The sequence below is a fragment of the Danio rerio genome, chromosome 13, assembly GCF_052040795.2.
Source record: "Danio rerio strain M-AB ecotype USA chromosome 13, GRCz13ab, whole genome shotgun sequence".
NCBI classification, from domain to species: domain Eukaryota; kingdom Metazoa; phylum Chordata; class Actinopteri; order Cypriniformes; family Danionidae; genus Danio; species Danio rerio.
This window is the reverse complement of record NC_141033.1, coordinates 27667532-27689059: the sequence shown is the minus strand read 5'-3', so window position 1 is coordinate 27689059 and position 21528 is coordinate 27667532. Positions and strand designations below refer to the sequence as shown.

The 21528-nt window shown below is 34.8% G+C and overlaps 1 protein-coding gene and 1 long non-coding RNA gene across 3 annotated transcripts in view; one reads left to right on the top strand and one right to left on the bottom strand.

Moving 5' to 3' along the window:
- Positions 1-21528, top strand: part of adka (adenosine kinase a) — a gene marked incomplete at its 5' end in the record, with an annotated part of 289242 nt that overhangs the window by 2713 nt on the left and 265001 nt on the right. For both annotated transcript variants that reach the window (NM_212791.2, NM_001272084.1), the window contains 1 exon segment: positions 4433-4486. In NM_212791.2, coding sequence (NP_997956.1) covers positions 4433-4486 — 54 coding nt within the window.
- The window catches only part of LOC147841073 (uncharacterized), a 360944-nt gene that overhangs the window by 119092 nt on the left and 220324 nt on the right, over positions 1-21528 (bottom strand). The gene's annotated exons all lie outside the window — the stretch shown is intronic.

The following is a 21528-nucleotide window of genomic DNA, read 5'->3' as shown; positions in this document are numbered from 1 at the left end:
TCATAATAAAAGGATGTTTTCTGCAGTGGGTAACCTGATCCGATCATTCAATTCTATTAAAATGTCCAGGTTAAAGTACTGTTATCTGTTTTTATTAGCGATGCACCTGAGAAGGATATTTTTACTTATACAGACTGATTAAAAAAAAACTTTCAGCTCATACTGATATTGATCAATTGTATACATACAATACTAGCTACTTTATTTTTACATTAAATGTAAAATTTTAAGATAAAAAAATTGACAGCATGACAATCTTCAAATGTTTTTTTTTGCTATTTAATATTTCTTTTAAAGCATTAAGTTTTTTGACATAATATAATGTATTTATTTTATAAACTTAACAAATAAGGCCAGTGCTGTTGCTGTATGTTAATGATAGATTTGAATGCCCCAGATTACTAGTTTTAGCCCAAACTAACCAATGGTTTTGTGCCAGCGCTTAAGTGTGGTGCACACCAGTTGTTGTCCTAATGCACTTCTGATATTTTGTATATTTTAGACTCGGATAATTTGTACAGATCAGATTATATTTAGTTTTTTGCAAGTATTTAATGATTTTGTTCTGTGATAAACAGTGGTTTATTCAAAGAAATTAAACTCTTTACCTCCATGTTATTATTAACCATTGATATCTTCCTTTTTCTTATTGCAGACAGCTTTAAATGAAACCAATATCGGCCGATAAATATTAAATGCTGATACATCGTTGCATCCATAGTTTTTATTATGCATATTTGCGTTGATCATATTTAAAGTCTTATTAGCTGGAAATTTTTTGTCTACTAAGACATGCATTTATAAAGGTTTAGTGGTAACACTTTACTAAAAGGTTATTACAGTAAAGTTATTACAATAAAGTGGTTATTATTATTACAGTATTTGTTCATGTTAGTTAACATTAGCTAATGAAAATACAGCTGTTTGTTAGTTTAACTCACATTGCATTAACTGTTAGCAAGCATAAATTTAGTTGTTAATAATGCATTAGTAAATGTTGAACTATGATTTATAAATGTTCTACAATTATCATTCATACTTAAGTCACGTTATTAAATTAAGTAATGAAACCTTGTTTTATTAAAGTAAAGTGTGATCTTCAAGTATTTAAACAGTCAAACTACTTGTTATCTCGTCACTGAGTTAACTGCCATCACTGTTTCAACTAGCAAGTTGGGCAATCTTAAAAGTGCAGTTTCAGACTTGTGGTAGACTTTGACTATAATGATTTCCATTTGATTTTATTCTAACTGAAGAGCAGTTTGTTTGTTTGCACGATCTGTTGTTTGCTGGGCACAGTCAAAAGAGATTACAGCGTTAAGAGAGATCAGTAAGCTGTCTATTTAATGATAAGATATTGACCCACCTCTTGGCTCCCCAAGTATAAAAAAAGACTGTTAGGATAATGGAAAGTAGTTTTGGCAACTTGAGAAATTAGTTTGGTTGATGAGAAACTGAAAAATGGCTTAGATTCATGCAAATTGGTGACTTATTATGTTCTCTTTGACAGATTGTTGAACTCAAGGTTTGACTTTTTGGGTTAATTTGTCAGCCTTTTGTTTGAGAGAAAGACATTTGATAAAAATTGAATGAATATAGTTGTTGTTAAGAATATTTCTGTTCTTTATTTATTTTATATTTCCATTATTTAAAATAATGTATTATCTGTCACATGGTTCTTCAGAAATCAGATAATATGCTGTTCTGGGGCTCAAGAAGCTTTTCTTATCAGTGTTGCATATGTGTGCTGCTTAATGTTGTGTACCGTAAACATTAAGCAGCACAAAATAGTGATCTATTTTTATAGATTTGTTAAACGAAAAGTTTTAAAAAAGAAAAACTGAATTATATAATATTTAAAACTATTTTGTTGGATTACTGCTGTTTTTACTGCCAATTTTGATCAGTTTAATTTATCATTGCTGTATTATAAAATTCACTTCTTGGGAAAAGAAAAGTTCTTACAAGTCCAGACTTGAACTGTAAAATACATAAATCTTTTTACTCTTGCTTACGTTGGGTAAATAGAGGCACTTTGGGACACGTCATTCCCAGCCACATTAGGTCTCCACCAGGCCTCCAGGAGTTTCGATGAGTCAGTGTCTTGTTCCATAATTCTGTTCAGATGGACAATTTCATATTATTTACATAACAGAGAAGCTGTTGTGGCCATTGTGTTCCATTTTGTTGACTTGAGAGATTGTTTCCATTTTTAAATTAACACCAAGTGCATGTTATTCTATTTAAATGACTTCTAATTGACCAAAATTCTGATTTTGGTGGAATCAGGCACAGAGTTCAGTTTTAAAAAAAGCAGACAAATAAATGGTCTCACTTTTAACAGCATTTTAAGTTGATGAGGCGATTATGGCTCAATGAAAGGAGCTTTATTTTAGGTTAAGCCTAAGGCCTTTACCTATAGCCTTCTTATTGAATTGAGATGTCACATGTGCTTATTTTTCTCTCAGGAGTGGGCGGGTTGTAATATTTGTTGAAAAGTAAATTTAAAGACTTAGCTATTTTTTTGTGAGCAGTGTAGGCATGTAGGGACTATGCATTTAACCAAGTATAGAGTCGTGTTTTCCAACCCTGTTCTTGAAGGCACACAGTACACATTTTCAACCTCTCCCTAATCAAACACTTGAATCAACTCATCAGAACATAATAAGAGAATCCAAAACCTAAAATTAATTGCTCAGACATCCAAAATATGTACTATTGGTGTGCCTCCAGGAACAAGGTTGGAAACACTGACATAGAGCATTGTTTTTGCAAAGTTTACTATTTTAGTTTTGTATAGTTTGCTTTAGATTTAAAAGTGTTGATAACAAACTACAAATTTGTAGGAAAAGGTAGTGCAATAGATATTAAATCATTCAATAAGATAAAAAGAAAAACATTTAAAAAGTTGAATGTTAAAGAGAACATTTGCCCAAAAATGAACGTGCTTATTATTTAGCTCCTCAAGTGGTTGCAAACCTGTATGACTTTCTTTCTTCTGCTGAACACTAAAAAATATTTTGAAGAAAGCTGGAAACCTGCAAGCATTGACTTCCATAGCAGGAAAAAACAAATACTATAGAAGTCAATGGTGACAGGTTTTCAGTTTCTTGAAAATATTTTCTTTTTTGTTAAACAGAAGAAGGAATGTCAAACAGGTTTGGAACAAGTGAAGGTTGAGTAAATAATGACGGAATATTTGTTTTTGGTTAAACCATCTGTTTAAGTGTCCTGCAGGTATTTTTTAGGAAAATCAACCTATGGTTATCACTGCACAGTTAAGAAACTTACTAGTGTCCAATTAACAGTTTTTAACAGTGTTTTTTTTACCAATTTTTTACAGTTATTTTTTCAAGTATAGGTTAAGGGTTGGGAAATAAATCGATTTTATCGATTAACTCGAATGTGAGGTTACATCGATTTGTTTGAATGAAAAACAGTTTTCACCCTATAACGTGACTCTCGCCATTGGGCTCCCGTATTTTGCGATAGAAACACACAAACAAACAACATGACAATGAGCAGTAAAGAACTTTGAAATGAAATGAAAAACAACATGGACGCACAAACATGCCAAAAAACGGCATAATTCTGCAGGCTCTCGATCACACATTCACATACGAATTTGAAACTGCGCACCACACCTTGTATTTCTCACAGTGGGAAGTAATGGATAAGACAATTAATAGAGAAGATGTGGATTTGAAAGTAACTGATACTGATCTAATGTTGAAATACAGCATTGCTGTTTCTGGATAAATGAAGTGAACCAGCCATAAATGCGTTCATTACTGTAAATATCAACACTGAGGAAACTTGCTCTAGACTGATCTACCAGATACAAGGCAGTAAAATGCAACCCATTAGCCTAATGAGAGTCATTTATATGAACTGATATAACTGATATAAAAAAGAATAGAATGCATGTTCATTGAAATATAATCATCTTAAAAAAGATCCTTTTTATTAATCATTATGAGTTTATTTTCACTGTAATTTTTAAAATGGTGTAATTTATATTATTATAAAACTCTTTTATGCAATTATAATTAGAGCTTCTGAAATTTGATCTTTAAATGACTTTAATCATAAATCTTTTTGTGTGTGTGTGTGTGTGTGTGTGTGTGTGTGTGTGTGTGAGTGTGAGTGTGAGTGTGAGTGTGTGTGTGTGTGTGTGTGTGTGTGTGTGTGTGTGTGTGTGTGTGTGTGTAAAATAAAAAAATCTGATTTTTTAAGCCTATGTCACTCAGCCCTAGTATAGTTAATATTTTGATCTTGAGCCAATAATATCACTCAATGCAAATCAATTCAAAAGTGTTTTGACCTCCAAGAAACTAAAACTAGTGTTCTAAAACTAAAACACCTTTTTTCTAAGACATGCTACTGATGATTAAATCGTAACAAACATGCATTTTCTTTGTGTTTCTCACAGGTATGGGCTCAAGCCAAATGACCAGATATTGGCAGAAGATAAACACAAGGAAATGTAAGTGTCTTTTACTGACGTTAACCTGTTTGTTTTTGTCATTAGGCTTCTAGCAAATGGTTGATTTGCAGTCTTAGGCTCTGGTTTGACTTTTTATACACTAAAGGAGTACAAATATCTTTATAATATATGCATATATATAAAAAAAATTCTAATGCACACAAAAAAGTGCATGGGAACTATGGAGCCAGATCAGTCCCAAAAATAATACATTTTCAAAATATAATTCATACGTCCACGACTCAATTCACGTTTACAAATTCTAATTTGTAGGTTCAAAACATGGTTTGTAAATACACAAATCCAATTTGTAAATTCAAAACACGATTTGTTAATATGCAAATCTAATTTGTAAATTAAAAACATGATTCGTAAATGCATGAATCAAATTTGTCAATTTACTACACAAATTCTTAAATACACAAATATAATTTGTAAATTCACAACACAATTCATACATGCACAAATTTAAAGGTGCAGTAGGTGATTGTCTTCAGCAGCATTTTTTGTTGTGCTGGCTGACAGTCTGTTCACAGTCTAATAGTAATGATTACAGTAAATGATCTAAATGTGTTTATATGTATTTTTATATTCTGGATAAGGCATAAAGCTAAAAAATGTTGATCCAATTAAATATTGTCGGGCCAACATCTCCCATAATTGCAATAAGTAGCTCAATCTGTGTTTGCATCTCTGTTGCCGCATATCCGTCATTAGTGCGTGCCCGCCTGCATGAGCGTTGCGCACAAGACAGTCACAGTCGCTGCAAAATCAAATGCTGAATTAAAACTTTTTAAACTCCTCAATTAATATTGGAGTTACTTTTGCACACTGGAGGAAGGACGACCCCACGGCTGAAGTATTTCTGTTGGACAGGTGATGTTCTGTTTTAAAACTGTTTTAGCTTCATGCAGAGCTGATGTAGATTGGGTTATGAATTCGTTTTATGCACAGACCTGTTGTTCAGCCACTGAAATCTCCCGGTGAAAGATTGATTTGACTATTTTCAGTTTGATAAGGGCCTTTTACAGCATTGATGATGTAGATTTATATTTAGTTTAACAACAAAACATCAGTAAATAGCGCTATTCTAATATAAAAATACATATAAACACATTTAGATCATTTCCTGTAATCATTACTATTAGACTGTGTAGAGACTTTCAGCCAGCACAAAAAAATGCTTCTGAAGACAATCATCTACTGCACCTTTGACTGAGCTGAAGCTGCTTTTATATTTACATTGGGTCATTTCTGAACAATGACAGCCTGTGACACGCTTCCTATACTGTTTACCATGCTAGTCTGAATATTCGCTCTGAAATAGCATGTAAGTGTGGCTTAGTAATAAATGAAATTCCTGCACGCCACCGGGCCAACCACTATGTATACTTCTAACTGGCGAATGACATAAACTAGTGGGTTGTCTGCTGTCGTGTTGCGGTGGGCGTTTTCACAATTTCGGGAGGCGTGGCTTTGAAACACAGTCCCTTCCTTGCCTTTCGAAGCTAATATGCTAACCGATTAGCATTTTGGCAGATCACCTACTGCACCTTTAATCTGTAAATTTAAAACACGTTTCAAAAATACACAAATCCAATTTGTAAATTCAAAACACAATTCGTTAATGTATGAATCAAATTGGTAAATTTAAAACACAATTCTAAAATACACAAATCTAATTTGTAAATGCAAAATACGATTCGTAAATACACAAATCCAATTCGTAAATTAAAAACACAATTTGTTAATGTATGAATCAAATTTGTAAATTTAAAACACGATTCTAAAATACACAAATCTAATTTGTAAATGCAAAATACGATTCGTAAATACACAAATCCAAGTCGTAAATTAAAAATATGATTCGTAAATACATAAATAAAATTCGTAGATTCAAAACACAGTTCTAAAATACTAAAGTCCAATTTGTTAATTCAAAGCAATTCATAATGTACACAAAACCAATTCATTTGGTAAAAATATTTATGAATTCACAAATTGTAGTTGTATTCATAAATTGTGTTTTGAATTTACAAATCAAATTTTGTAAAGGTGAATTTTTATGTGCATGCAGGAATTGTACTTTGTAAAAGTATTGTTTATGAGACTGATCTGATTCTGAAACTGCATGACAATCAGTGTTCACAAATCTTATTTAGTTTGAACCACTTTTTAAAAACTATTAAGTGTGTTTAAATTTGTTTACCTTTTTAGTTCAGTGTGATGTGGTTTAATGTCAATTTATATTGTTCAAATTAGGTTTTGTGTTTGGTACTGGGCAGTTCAGATTAATTAGTTCATTAGAGTAGCTCTCATTTTGGCTTCTGGTGTAAATGTCTTCCTTTGTGTAATTCCTTGGTAAAACGTGCATGTGTAAAATGATTTGCTTCACATGCCTGTATGCCAGCAAAGCATTTTCACTTCATTCTCGTTTTAGAGGATGTAGGATCTCCTCGGGAAGGAAGTGTTTGTACTGAATCTCCATTGTAGTTTTTTTTGCCATCCTGTGTATTGATGTTGCTCTACGTCGATTAGCATCTGATCTAAAAGATTGATCCTCTTTTATGCAGAGATTAGACGGATGTTTAGCGCATTAATAGGATACTGACAACTCTAAATTTTGTTCAGTTGGCTGAATTCATCTGATCCTATTTCTCTTGATCTAATCATGTGTGAGAGCTGCTATTTGATAGTGGCAAATTGTACTCTTTGGTCTCAGCAGTGAATCCCATAATGATTAGACCCTCAGAGATAGACCGTGATTCATTGTGTGATAGTAAGAGAGGGGGTGTTTCAGCATAAGGGAAAGCTTGCAGTAGTCATCCTGAGGATCTTGATGTTAAAGTTGCATCATAAAAAGCTGCTTTAGCACAATTCACATAGCATCTGCACACAAATCTGTTTCTTAGTGGCTAGAGTAAGCTTAGAGTGCTCTTACTCAACATTCTGTACAGTCTGCTGCTGCAATTTGGAAATGGGCTTAGGAGTCAACTGAAAGTAGAACAAGGATGTATTGTTTACTCCATGTAATTGTGGATAATTTGGTTCATATTTAACTTTGTTTTCTTAGAAACTTTTGCCAAGTTTATACTCCTCCTTAAACATCTTAGTTTGGAAATTGTTGATGTTATGTTGCAGAGTAGAGAATGTAATTGAGGTTTGGCTGTACGCAAAAGTAGAAATACTTTTTATGAATTTTCACAGCTTGCTAGTTATAAATGGAGTTTAAATGGGGTAATAAATTAAATGAGCAAGTGAGTTTGTGATACCTGGAAGACTTTATTGAATACTTGTACAGAAAATAGAAATTTGAGAATTAAAATTTCATTAACTCACCTAAAGCCTAGCTTTCCCTGAGAAAATCAGATCCCAGCAAGTGTATGTAGCAAAGACTTTAGTTATCCCGAAAGGCTGTGTTGTAGTAACTATTTATGAAGTATTTAATGTTATAAAACAAACCTTTTTTCTTGTGAAAGTTTTTTTTGTTTTAAATCTTTAGAAATGTTACAAATGTGTTTTGGAGTGTGCATTTGGGATGGTTCACCCTTAAATGGAAATGCTGTCATCATTTACTCACCCTTCGCTTTTTGTTAAAAACTTAATGGACTTTCTTTCGTCTGTCTAACACAAAAGAAGATATTTTGAATAATGCTGGTTGCTGCGACCTTATGAACTCCATAGTAATTTTTTTATACTATTGAAAACGATGGGTTCCAGCAACCATCATTCTTTAAAATATCTTCTTTTCTCTTCAACAGAGGAAAGAAAGTCGTATATGTTAAAAAAATGTTTGAGAGAGTAAATTAATTTACATTTTTGAGTGAGTTATCCCTTTAACTACAATTAGCAATAGCATTTTATGCTGTAAAAAGCATCGCCTGGCAACCACTCGTTATACCATAGCAACCTCGGAGCAACTACCCAGAGTACCTCATCAATTGCCTAATAACCACCAAAAATACTAGTGGTGTAACGGATTACAAATCTCACAGTTCGGATCACACTACGATTTTTGAGTTATGGGTTGGACCATTTTTCGGATAAGCAAAAAAGGGAGGAGACATTGTCATTTGCTTTCCATTTATACAAAAATATACCGCAAAAAAAGTTTGGTTTAAACAAACAAAAATTGGAATCTGTAATTTAATAAAAATAAAAATCAAGAAAAAAGCAGCTGAAAAAAAAAGAGAAATATTCAATACGAAGAATGATCTTTGCTACTGTTGCTGATAATGCTAAATATAGAAATCTGTCATCTTGTACTACAGATCTTATTTATTTTCAATTAATGATTCAACAATTCACACAAAAACCTCATGTTTCATTACAAGTGGATCATTTTTGAAAACGTATTCAGTGACATAATTTTGTTGGTTGTTTGTCACCATCTGTCAGTTACACAGTGTAATTGCTACAGCATTCACCAGCCTCAAGTTCCATTACACAGTCATTTTAATCTTTAACATAAACATCAGTGTTTGTATCAGTGTTTATATCTGTTACATGACTGTTTGAAACTAACTGAAAAAGTGTAAAAACTGAATCTTGATAAAACACTGATTTGTATGCAGCGCTTCGAAGAATTGATAAACGTATGCAAATCATTACCAATAATCATTCATATTGCGCGGGTTTGAATCGAGATCCCAATCTTTTATTGTTAATTGTGCAGCTGTACACTGAATGAGTTAATGCAGGCTAAACAAGCAGTGAGAGAAAACACCTTTAATAATCTAAGAAAGCATTTAGGTATGTCCCACCACTGCTTTTTCCATCATCATTATATTTTACAGGGAAGCCAAAATGCTTTGAAACATGTGATTCTAGTGACGTGGGAGGCGATCTCTCTGCAATTGTTATAAATATTGGATTAACCTACACGCACAAAAAGTTATTAATCTGTAGGTCATGTGTATTCTGAACTGTGGGTTGTGACCCATACGGATCATGGATCAACAGTGATCCGTTACAACCCTAAAGAATACCCTAGCAATTAAAAAAAAAAACACCCAGAACAGAAAACAACCATGCAACACCTTTGCAAACATTCGAAATGGTCTAGCAACCACTCATAATAACCTAGCAGCCACCTTAAATGCCTCAAGACTAATTTATACTTCTGTGTCAAGTGCACGCGTATGCTACGGCTCAGCCTGTGCGTGAATGTATAGCCCTCGCTGTGGTCGTCTTTGTCGCTGACACGCACCCTTTAAAAAATGTAGCTACACATCGCAACGATGCGTAGCGCAAGCTCTGTGATTGGTCATCTTTGAAGCGCTGACGAGTGTGGGGGGGACCGAGCGACGTGCAAGTCCGTTGGAGCGATTGTTTACAAGTGTCGAGTCCCGTGAAGGAGCTCCAAATGGAAAGTTTTGTTTTGTGTTTAGCTCATGGTTGAAGTTGTTGCACGTCCACTGGTTCCTGCCTCAAAATAAGTGAGTTGAACCACTTGTAAATTAAGGAAGCATTCAGAAAAAACAAAACACCAGCGAAGAAACTCAACACTGAGGAACATAAACACCTCACTGCCAACTAGCGTTTTAAAAGTGTATTGCGGAGCAACAGAAACAGCGCGCAGAAGTATGAATTCACGGCTACGGGTGTTGCATGTGCTGTGGGTCACGCCGATCACTTGATGCAGAAGTATAAACCAGGCTTTAGCAACCACTTAGCAGGTTCACAAACAACAATTTTTCAACTACTTTAAGCTTGTTTACTTTAGGCTTTCACGATGGCAGGGCTTGACATTAACACCCGCAACCTGCCAGATTTGGGTAGATTTCAGTTGTGGCGGGTTAGACAGTCACTCTCACTAGCCACTTTGGCTGGTTAAAGATACATTTTAAATTGAAGTTTTCTTAAAAAGCAGAGTTCGACAAAAATATTGCCCAATAAAGGGTCAGCATTAGAGATAACAATAGTAACTTCGTTCGCGTGAGCAAATAAGCAGGTGAATACCAAATGAGAAGATGATCACACGCGTGGTGAGAGACAGGCGATCCTGACGCACAGATGAAGACTTCAATGTCTAGACTGATTTTAGGTGATGTGATACAGGCAAGTGTTTCAAAAAGAAACAGTTCCTTGCGCGAAACATCCGTGCCTGTAAATGGTCTGATCGATTCTCTTTTAAATAGACTGGACAAAAAAGCGACACTCGGGCTAAGGCTTAGGCTAAGAATTATTATTATTTTTTAAATTTTATTGTTGTTGGTGCTAGAGAAAAAGTTGGTAAATCCTTAGTGTTTAGCCCTGAAAAGTCATGTGAAATATAAACTAATTACAATGTGACACTATGAAACTACCACAACCCATTTGCTCATGCTCATTGAGCAAGGTCATGCACAACACAAAAAGTGAAATGTATGAGGATGCATGTGGACATAACACAAAATCTAAATTAAGTAATTTTAGCTGGCCAAAGTCAAATTTTATGCATATAAAATATATTTTCCCAACAACAGAATTGTGACTAGTGAAAATGGTGGGTGGATAGTAATGTTGGAAAACTACTAGCCACAGTGGCGGGTGTTCAAAAAATTTCATGTCAAGTCCTGCATGATAGCATAGTACTTAACCCTTCATTTGTCAAGCCTGTTTGACCTGTTTAAACCCCGTTGAGCACAATAGAAGATATTTTGAAAGATGTTGGAAAACCATAAACATTGACTTTAGTATTGAATTTCAAGTCAATGGTTTTAGGTTTTTAGCTTTCTTCAAAATATTTTCTTTAGTTTTCAGTAGAAGAAAAAAACTCATGAAGGTTTATAACCACTTGACTGAGGGTGAGTAAATTTTCCTTTTTTGGATAAACTATCCTGTTAAGCCATCATCTGCCAACCTGTTTTTTTAATTTACATTAATTGTTTATGAATAAACTTAATTTTTTTTTTGTTGTGTATAAATCAGCATCAACAGTAAAAAAGTTGTTAATTTTTTTAATGAAACTGTTCAAAGTGTTACCAAAATGCCATCTAAAATAATTTATTTAAACCTACTTTAAAACAATTATGTAGTAATGAAGGATAACATTTCAAGAGGGTACAGTGCAGTGCAGTTGTATTCGCCATCTGTTCATAAACTGTATATCCATGATAACAGTTTAAGTAAAAGCGTGTAATATGATGTATGTAATTGTGAAACATAAAGATCATGATTAATCAAATAGTTTTGTTAAAGTTTTCCCCCTTGTGTGTTCATAACCGCTATACGGCCATGTTTGGCTTTCCAGATCAGATGACCATAACAAACTCTTCTCAGAAATTCTTTCCAAAGGTTGCGGCAGGGCTGTTTTTGTTTAGATTCACAGATTATAGTGTGTTTAAGTCGAGATTGAGCTGAAAGACACGGATCAGACAGAGACCTTTTGCACTCCATTGGTTTACTCAGCTGTGCTTCCTCTCTCTCTGTGTGTAGATCACCACAGCATGTACGATGTAAAACACATGATTACGAGAGGGCCTGTTCATCACACTGGAAACAACATAACATTGTCTGTAAATCATTAGGTTGTGGTTGATACACATGGATACCTTTGCGACACTGACACCCATTCAATTTGCCAAGGACCATCTCCTGCATTAACTTCTGTCCTAAACTAGCTACAATGCTAACTGCATGCTAAATGTTTGATTTGGTTGTGAAATATTGCTGATTTCTAGGTTGCTTAGGATGGTTCTGGTGGGAAATGAAGGTCTCTTTTCTGACTATTGTATCTAAACTGTGGGCCTTTCTTCATTAGCTTTGTCTGAGGAGAAATGAATGTGGCTAACCACTGAGAAAAAAAGCAAGGACCCCCCTACACCCTACTGTGTTTAAAGAATTCCAACACTTAAAAAATGGCCGGGCCTACTCAGGAAAACACAATAGTAAGACGAGGCCTGTAATCTGTTTTAAGTGTCGCAAAGGCTTATTTAAACCTCTAAAGCATTTGATTTAAAGCATCTTTTTGATGTGGTGGTTCTGAATGTCACTTCTTTCACAGTCGAGTCATTGTGTTGGGTTATTTGAGCTACTTCTGTTCATGTGTATGTCTTTTTAATTTGGGTGCTGCTTTGTATTTAATGTATTTATGACTACTTGAAGTTGAAGGAGTCTGATTTGGGGATCCTGCCGTTCTGGATCTTTTCTTGCTCTGTTCTCTTTTAATGTCTTTATCAGAGGTTTTGGCCTGACATGAAGGCAAACAGTCAGCGAGCAACAGGTAGAGTTGCCAGACGTCTTCATTAAACGTGAAATTTATATAAATAATGCAGCTATGCATTTAAAGTACATTTGATCTAATCTGAAGCCATCTGTCTGATTTGTGTGTGTATTTAATTATTTTAATTTATTTTTCATGTTTTTTTAATATGTTATTTTAAAATTATTTTTGTCACAGAGATCAATAGTGTAGTCATTGTTTGTACTTGGGGGGGTGTTAGAGATGTGTGGTTTATCATATCCTTTTAAATGAATATTTTGTTGACATTGGTTAATATTAAATTAGTTTTGTACAATTTGTTTTTATTTTAGATTGATTTGTTTTATTATAATGTCAGTGTAGAACTCAAAATGAATATCCTTATTTTATTCTTTACGTTGCATTACCTACAGTTAACTGTAACTTTCACTATTTTAAAATTCGGTTTATGCAAAATATAAAAATATGTATTATAATGTTCTTTGCTTTTATTGTTTTATTTATAATAGCCAATAATAAACAATTTATTATCACAAATGTAATAAAAAATATTTGCAATAGTTAAAGTATAAAACTTAAATAGTGAGAAGTCAGTTTATTTAAAATAAATATTAAGGTTATATTTTGATATAAAAATATTTTTTTTAAATGAAAATAAGAAAGTTATTATATTAAATGAGTTAATTATTGTCTTATTTGCGTCAGCTAGAATTATGGAATATAATATTGTGTTTTAACAAATAAGAAAAAAATATTTTAGTTGAACAAGTGGATCAAATAAATCTTACAAGATGCCATTACAGATGTTTAACATTTACAATTCGAGGCATTTTGAAAAGAACAGTGCTCGAGTGCCCTGGCATTTTGTTTTGAACTGTCTGGGCATCAGTTGGGATTCGTCATTGCCTGTGGTATTTATAAGACCTGGAGACAGCAGAACACAGACAGTGTTACTTATCTCCAGACCATTTTTTTTTGTATCTATTGTGTAATGTACACTTGTAAAACAATATCCATAAAATTTGTGGTAAAACAAAAATCAACTGTGGTTGCCAGACCATATATAATTAATTTATAGTGTTGTACACCTCTTGTTAAAGGACTATCAACTACACCACAGGTGTCAAATTTAGTTGCTGGAGGGCCGCAGCGTTACACCTTTGTACCAGAGACAAAAACACAACCATGATCATGTGGTGATGAGAAAGTCATATGATGAACATCACAAACAGCATCTCTGCAAGCAGAGAAGCATAACACTATATAGAAGGTCATTTACAAAACTACTAAACACCTGATGGTAACGCACATAAAATATAAAGGTGTTGTATACTCCATTGGTTCAATAAGTTAAATTGTTTTATGATATATACAATGTAGGTATATGGCTTAGGTAAGTAAAAACAGAAATGATTTTATATGCTCGTTCATTACTTCATAAAATGCCCCTATAGAATCAAAAGTTTCATATTGACCATATTTGGAATGTTTATGAATAGTAATGAGCACGGCTCTGAGTGCAGCTTACCCACGCAATTACAGCATGATGTACAGTAAACAAGGGCAAGAAAATAATACTTAATTCGTCAAAAAATAAAAAAAAAACTATGAATTTTAACAAACATGGTAGACTAGTTAGATATGCCTAGTTAGATGTTTAGCTTAATGGGTGGAGGTTTATTTGGAGGTTTACATAGGAGGGGCAACGGCCCCTGTAATGGAAAGGAAGGTAATCCTGACATTTTTAGATTTATTTCAATGTGTTTTCATGCCTAAATAAATGAAAGCACAGACCAGATTCACATTTAAGGGCAAGGGGAATCACCTGGTGGTTCAGTGGTATGGCTTGCGTATAGTGAGTATCGGCTCTTTGATATTTATTGCCACCCTTCATAAAAATGGAAATACAGGAAAATACATTTACAGGATGATAGTGGGATAGAATTGTAAAATATGGGAGAATCTTGGGAAAGGGGGGAGGGTTGACGGGTATGGTACATGCAAATGATGCAGGCGTGCCCTGTGAGTCACACAACAATCTGCTTTGTGTTCTGTTCTGATTGTCTCACAGTATGCAAATTTCATATACTGATTTCTTATTATTCGACTAATATATATACATATATTAAGGAAACATAATAAATAATGAGGATACAGATTTTTACTGTTAACATTTTTGCAGTTTTTTTACAGCTGAAATTAAGGCCATTTTTACAGTGTACATTTACTGAATTTTCCACCTGTCTAGTTTTGTTTAATGAAACAATATATCAGAAGTGTAAAAGAAGACCCTGTTTTATCTGCAGGTGGTTTTGTGTGAAAGGAAGTTGATGATTATTCTGGTATCCAAAAAATGAACTTTGTTTTGACGCTGCCCTTTAAACATTCTGTTGAATATACTGTAAGTAACTTTCGTAATAATTTTGATTAGTAAAAAAATATAGTTGTTCGTAGCTAAGTGAATATAAAAACAAAATATTTTCTGCATTAAACTTTAAATACTGTTTGTTGACAGGTTGTTGTGGTAATTATGTTTTGGTGGAGTTAAAGGATCTAGAATACGGTCATGCAGAAGCATTCATTACTAAGGAAGGCCACAGCATTTCATTGCACTGTAAACTTCTACAATAGTTGCATCACATGTGGTGTTGAGTCGGGATTATAGTTGGCCAGTCAGTCACCACAGTTCAGAACATGTCAGTTGTGGATCAGTTATAAAATGTATCTGTAATAGAGTGAAAATTGATTATTTGCATGTTTTAAGGCTTCTTACTGTAACTTCTGAATGAGCTTTAAATTATTCAGGAGCAAGAAATTATTATGTTTGTAGCTTAAAGATTAGTTGTATTTCATTTATACTGTAAACTCAGACCACGCAGTGTTATTTTACATTTCATTTTTCAGTTTCTGTACCTGAATACCGCTGGACTCATCAGAAAAATGTAAAACATTGTTTAAGTTCATTAAGTGCTGTCTAAGTTGACTGGGTCTAATAATCTTAAGATGTCTGCCTAATATATGCAAACGCTTTATTGAGCTTTTCAGGGATCGGCAATATATTATTGTTTATTGTATAAATTAACTCCACAATAAAAAAAGAATTGTCTTATCGTAATAACAATAAAAGCTACAATTAGCCTGTTAATTGATAAAAAATCAAATAAACGTTAATATCACAGAATAAAAAGAAATTAAATCATGCTGTGAATTTTATGTAATAAAGGCTCAATAACCATTGCACTATATACTTTAATGCTTATAGAATACCCAGGATAACACGAATAATCCAGATATTACCACAAGTATTTGTTTATTCTCCATGTTTAATCCATTTATTTGTTTCCATTATTCTTATCCTCAAGCAGTGAAAGCAAAGCGTGAAGTGTGTAAAAAAAAAAAAAAAAACTGAAAGTGTTCTTTAAAGATACTTGCCTTTTTTGCCTCTCAGTGGATACATATAAATCCTTGTGAAAATTATACCTGGATATCATTTTAAGCTCATTAAAGCCCATTCCTAATGCTTATCCAACATTCATTAATTGACTATGTTAATTAGCAAATACTTGTCAGCTTATTCTGCCCCCCCATTTTCCTAACAATGTAATTGATACTCTGCTAATAATACATTAGTTACTAGTTACATGCTACATGCTAAGTTATTGTCAGTGTCTCAAAATAAAACGTGTCAGGGCTTTGTGGCCAGCTTTCACACTTTTGCTTTGTGGCTAACTTTCACACTTTTGCATCTAAAACTTGTTTAAAGTGATTAAAAATGTTGCTTAGACTTCTGATTTCTGTGACATTAGTTGTTTTCTGACAGCACTTGATTTATGAAATAGTTTCAGGTATTTTCTAAAGTGTCACTAACTTTGGCCATCATCATTGGGCTTTAAATAAATAAATGCACAACATATTAAATGCTCATAATAGACATTTTCAAAAACCTTTTCCAAGAAACAGATTGTAGTTTCCAAATCTACCAGCAGAGGCTAACAGAGCTGTTAACCAGAAAAACAGTTGACCCCTGCACAAACCCAAGGGTTTAAACTCATACTTGCACAACACTGCCATCTTGTGACAAACATAGACTGTCTTTATAGTTTAATTTATTTTCTATATTCCTTTTTAAAGACATTTAATTTCTTAACTTTTTTTTTTTTGCTTTACCTGTAAAGTCACAAACATCTGTGCTCAAAAATACCTTTATAACTCCTCAGTGTTGCTATGTGATTTAAATAAAAGTCATATCTGTTTTAAGAGGTGCGTTGTGTGCCAGAATCTATTATCGTAATGTACAGCTGCCTCTGGTCTTGTAACACTTCTGGGTGTTTATAATGGCATCGTCTCAGCAGATGCAGTAGCTCTGTCAGCCAGCAGGTGGAGCCATACGCTCAGGCATTTTAATAGCTTAAGACAGCATCATGCCGCAGGGAGGCTTTTGCCAGTGCACAACAGGAAACCTTATCCGATTTCAGATTAGTTTTGTTTAGCAGGGGACGGACAATTGAGCTGCTTCCCAGGCTGAAAGGCCAAGCTTGACTGAAGTTATTTGTTTTCAAATTCTTGAATGGAGTCATTTGTATATGCTGAAACAGTTATTGAGATTTGAGTTCATGAATAAGCAAGACAAACGCTGAACACGCCGACTGTGATCTGCGTCCTTTTGTTTTGTGGATTGTCCTAACGGTGTGCAGCCGCGGGCGATCAGCCTCCCCCCTGAGAGAGCTGAGTCTGACGGTTTCCTGTGTCTCAGATGGAGCCGCTTTTGATGAGTGTGCTGTTCTTTATTCGAGAGCGGGCAGGAAAAAAGAGCTGTTGCGCACCGAAAGCTAAATTGCAGGTGCACTGAGGATAGGGGGTGGAAAAATAGTATATTTGAGAGGGACAAACCGTTTGCAAATCGCGCACGCTTGCAGTATGAACATTTACTCAGCAGTGTTTTGGGGCAAAAAGCTTTGTCAACATTAAAGAAAGGGGAAAAATAGATTGGCAGGGATGCTTAGCTCTTGGAGTTGGAGGAGACGGCTACAATTAATCATCAGCACTGCATTCTTGACACTTCCGGGGGGGGAATAAATACACCTAAACGAACCACGAACTTGTACTGTGTGTTCCTGTTAAGTTATCCCTGTGTGAGCCGTCCGAACTTTGCCTTCCCATTGGCAGACATGCACCAGTGCTCGTCCAACCTTGGCTAGAAGCACGTATAAAGCGCCACACCTCAAGATCCAGTTCCAGGGGTCAAGATGGTGACCTTACCCTGACCTTAAAGACGAGTAGACAGGGGGGTTTATCTACAGGTCCAGAATCTCAGGATCAATGGTCCCTGATGGCTCCGACTCCCACTCTGGCTCCTGCCTGATTCGTTTCCCATCAGCCATCCCTTCGCAGCTAAGTGATTTCCCCTAATGGCTGGATGTCCGAGCGGTAACCTCTTAACGCTCTGCCCTGCATCCACTTGAAGATGCTCTTGAGGACGGAGAGAGAGAGAGAGAGAGAGGATCTTGCTTGTACTCCTTCGTCTCAGTCTTCATCATCATCACTGAGGCTCTGTTGTACGTTATGACTGCTTAGATTTATGTGCTGTGAATTACGGCGGCAGTAAGCTGACTGCCAGGAAAACTCAAGACTGTACACCGCGGCCCAGCTCAGAAACGCAACATTGGCTTTTATGGCCACTATGGGATTTTCCATTGGTCTTTACCCTCTCAGGTGGGAACATAGATCTTTTTTTTTCTGCTGAGATGCATTAGGCGGGTTGTAGCCAAGTGTTACAGGGAATCAGGTAGTCTCTCTTTTTTAAGGTCTGTTTGTTCTGCAGTCAGAGCTGGACGGTCTCTAATTGCTAAGCTGCGGGCCGCCGTGGAGCCCAGCCAGGCCGTCTGTTTTCCTGCTGCACTAAATGCTGGCCTGATGGCGGTGGGCTGGTCCCGCTCCACGCTCTCCTTACAAGCATTCATGCCTGCCATGTTTACGACAGCCTTCAGATGCCTTTCCCTCTTCACTCCTGGTTAAGTGTTTGGTTCGGTACGCAGAGCTGTCGGGGTTTCCGAACGGCCACAAACCCCGGCTTTGACTTTAATCATCTCGAATCACTCTATAAAACTGACCTCAGACCTGCTGCTCTGTGCTTACTGTCTCCCTAGCACCTCATTACCAACAAAGTCGAATGATTATGTGCACTCTATTGCCCCCTAGTCCTGGCTGCCTTGCAGTTCGTCTGAAACGCAGTGCGCGGGTCGTCCTGCAGGTGGAGCTGTAAGTCACTGCGCTCTTGAGAGTCGGCCAGCTCTCATCATGGAAAATATGCTGGGTGTGTGATGAAGAATTGTTCTGGGTGTGTTGTGGAGGAATAAGTTTTCCCTAGTGTGGTATCGTTGAATGATTGTTAAGTTTTAATAGGTGTGATGATGACTGTCATCTGTAAGGTTTGCTCAGTTTCACCAGAATCATTCTAGATGAGTTCTTACATAACCAATATGATTACTACTAATACTTAGGTTAACAACATTAAAACGATGTGGGTGTGTGTGTGTGTGCATTTATTTTCAAGCATCAGTTATATTAATAAAATAATATATAATATGTTAAATAAACAATGTTGACAGTTGTAGTAGTAGTAGTTGTATTATTGATAATAATAATAAATAAGTTATCAATATGCTCACACGTTTTGTGATCTATGATTAACTGCTGTTGTTGTTGGAATTCATATTATTTACAATAACAACAACAACAGTATCATATTGTCAAATAGTTTGTCATATTGTCTTTATTGTTTTTATTACCAATACTGTTATTTTTATGCTTCTTTTTATGATTATATGAAAGAAAGCAGCTTGGACATTGACACAAATAAGTCATACAGGTTTGGAACAGCATGACGCAGAATATTTCAAGCATCAGTTATATATTAATAAAATTATACATATATGTGTGTGTGTGTGTGTGTGTGTGTGTGTGTGTGTGTGTGTGTGTGTGTGTGTGTGTGTGTGTGTGTGTGTGTGTATGTATATGTGTGTGTGTGTATATATATATATATATATATATATATATATATATATATATATATATATATATATATGTATATATATATATGTATATGTGTGTGTGTGTATATATATATATATATAGATATGTGTGTGTGTGTGTGTGTGTATGTATGTATATATATATATATATATATATATATATATATATATATATAATATATATATATATATATATAATGATGAAGTGATGATGATGGTGATAACAATAATAGTAATAATAATTTTATTATTATTATTATTAGTAGTAGTAGTAGTAGTAGTAGTAATATGCTCGCACTGTTTGTGATTTGGTTAATTACTTGTGTTGTTATTATTAATATTATTATTATTAACAATAACAACAATATCATTATGTCAAATAGTTTATCATATTGTTCTTATTATTGGTTTTATTACCCCTACTGTTATTTTTATGCTTCTTTTTATGATTACATGAAAGAGAGCAGCTTCTACATTCTTGAAAACATCTTCATTTGTGTTCCATTGACAAAAGTAAGTAATACAGGTTTGGAACAGCATGAGGCTGAATATTTCAAGCATCAGTTATATTAATAAAATAATATATATAATCTGTAAATTAAACTATGTTAACGGTAGCAGTAGTAGTAATGATGATAATGATAGTAATAATATAATTATCAATATGCTCACGTTTTTTGTGATTTATGATTCACTACTATTGTTGCTGTTGTTGTTGTTATTATTAATAATAACAACAGTAGCATAATCTCAAATAGTTTGTCATATTGTCCTTTATTATTCTTTTTATGCTTCTGGCAAGTTTCTTTTTTTTTTTTTTGGAGTTTGCCGGCCTTTGGATCCTATCCACTTTCATTATATGAAAGAGAGCAGCTTGGACATTCTTGAAAACATCTTCATTTGTGTTCCATTGACAAAAGTAAGTCATACAGGTTTGGAAAAGCTTGAGGCTGAACAAATGAGCAGATTTCATACCTACTGTATCTTCCTGTCTTTCTCCTTTATTCTCAGATTTATTGTCTTGTTTTTGGGCAGGCGATCAGAGGCATGGAATTTGAGTACCGCAGACATCGCCTGTTTTTATAAAATAACACACAGCCCAAGTATTTTGCCAGGGGAAAGCAGCGGTTTTAGCATTCGTTTTAGCCCAGCAGTTAAAAGTATTGTAGCCTAACTTGTAACCTAATTTAAACAGTTGGGCCATGTGTGTAATTACCCTCATTTATCTCTGACTGATTCACAGCCAAAAGTTCCTTAAATGAGCATACTTTTACAGAAACCAAGATCCTACAGCCTTTTTGTGGGAGTAAATTGGACTAGAAAATTCTTCAATGCCCATTTTTGTTCGTTCTTTTTCTTTATTACTGATGAAACACTGCAGTCGTGCTCTTGAAGAAGGTTCACTTTAGGCCGCGTGGTGTTCTCTGCATGGATATGAATTATTGACAGGGAACATCATAGCTCAGCGGATCATCCCATGCATCTCCCTTAGGAGATCAGGCAAGGGCAGGCTTTTTACTTCAGGTCTGAAGAGCAGAGGTCTGTCTATCATACCCACAGACTAATTGAAACCTAGCCTCTCACCACAGACGCTTCCTCCAAGAGGGTCTGAGTGTGCGAAAGGTTGTGACCTTTGACCTAAAGAGAGCCCCACATCAGTGGCGTTACATCGTTCTTTTTGATAGGGCGGCGATGATGTCACACTTCCGCCGAGCCTCATGTGCACCTGCGCACGCTCATCAAAAACAGATTATTTCCGATTTGTACGTCTCGTCGTTAATATTTGTAAAGTTAATGAGCTGATTCAGATTGATAGATTGCCAAGG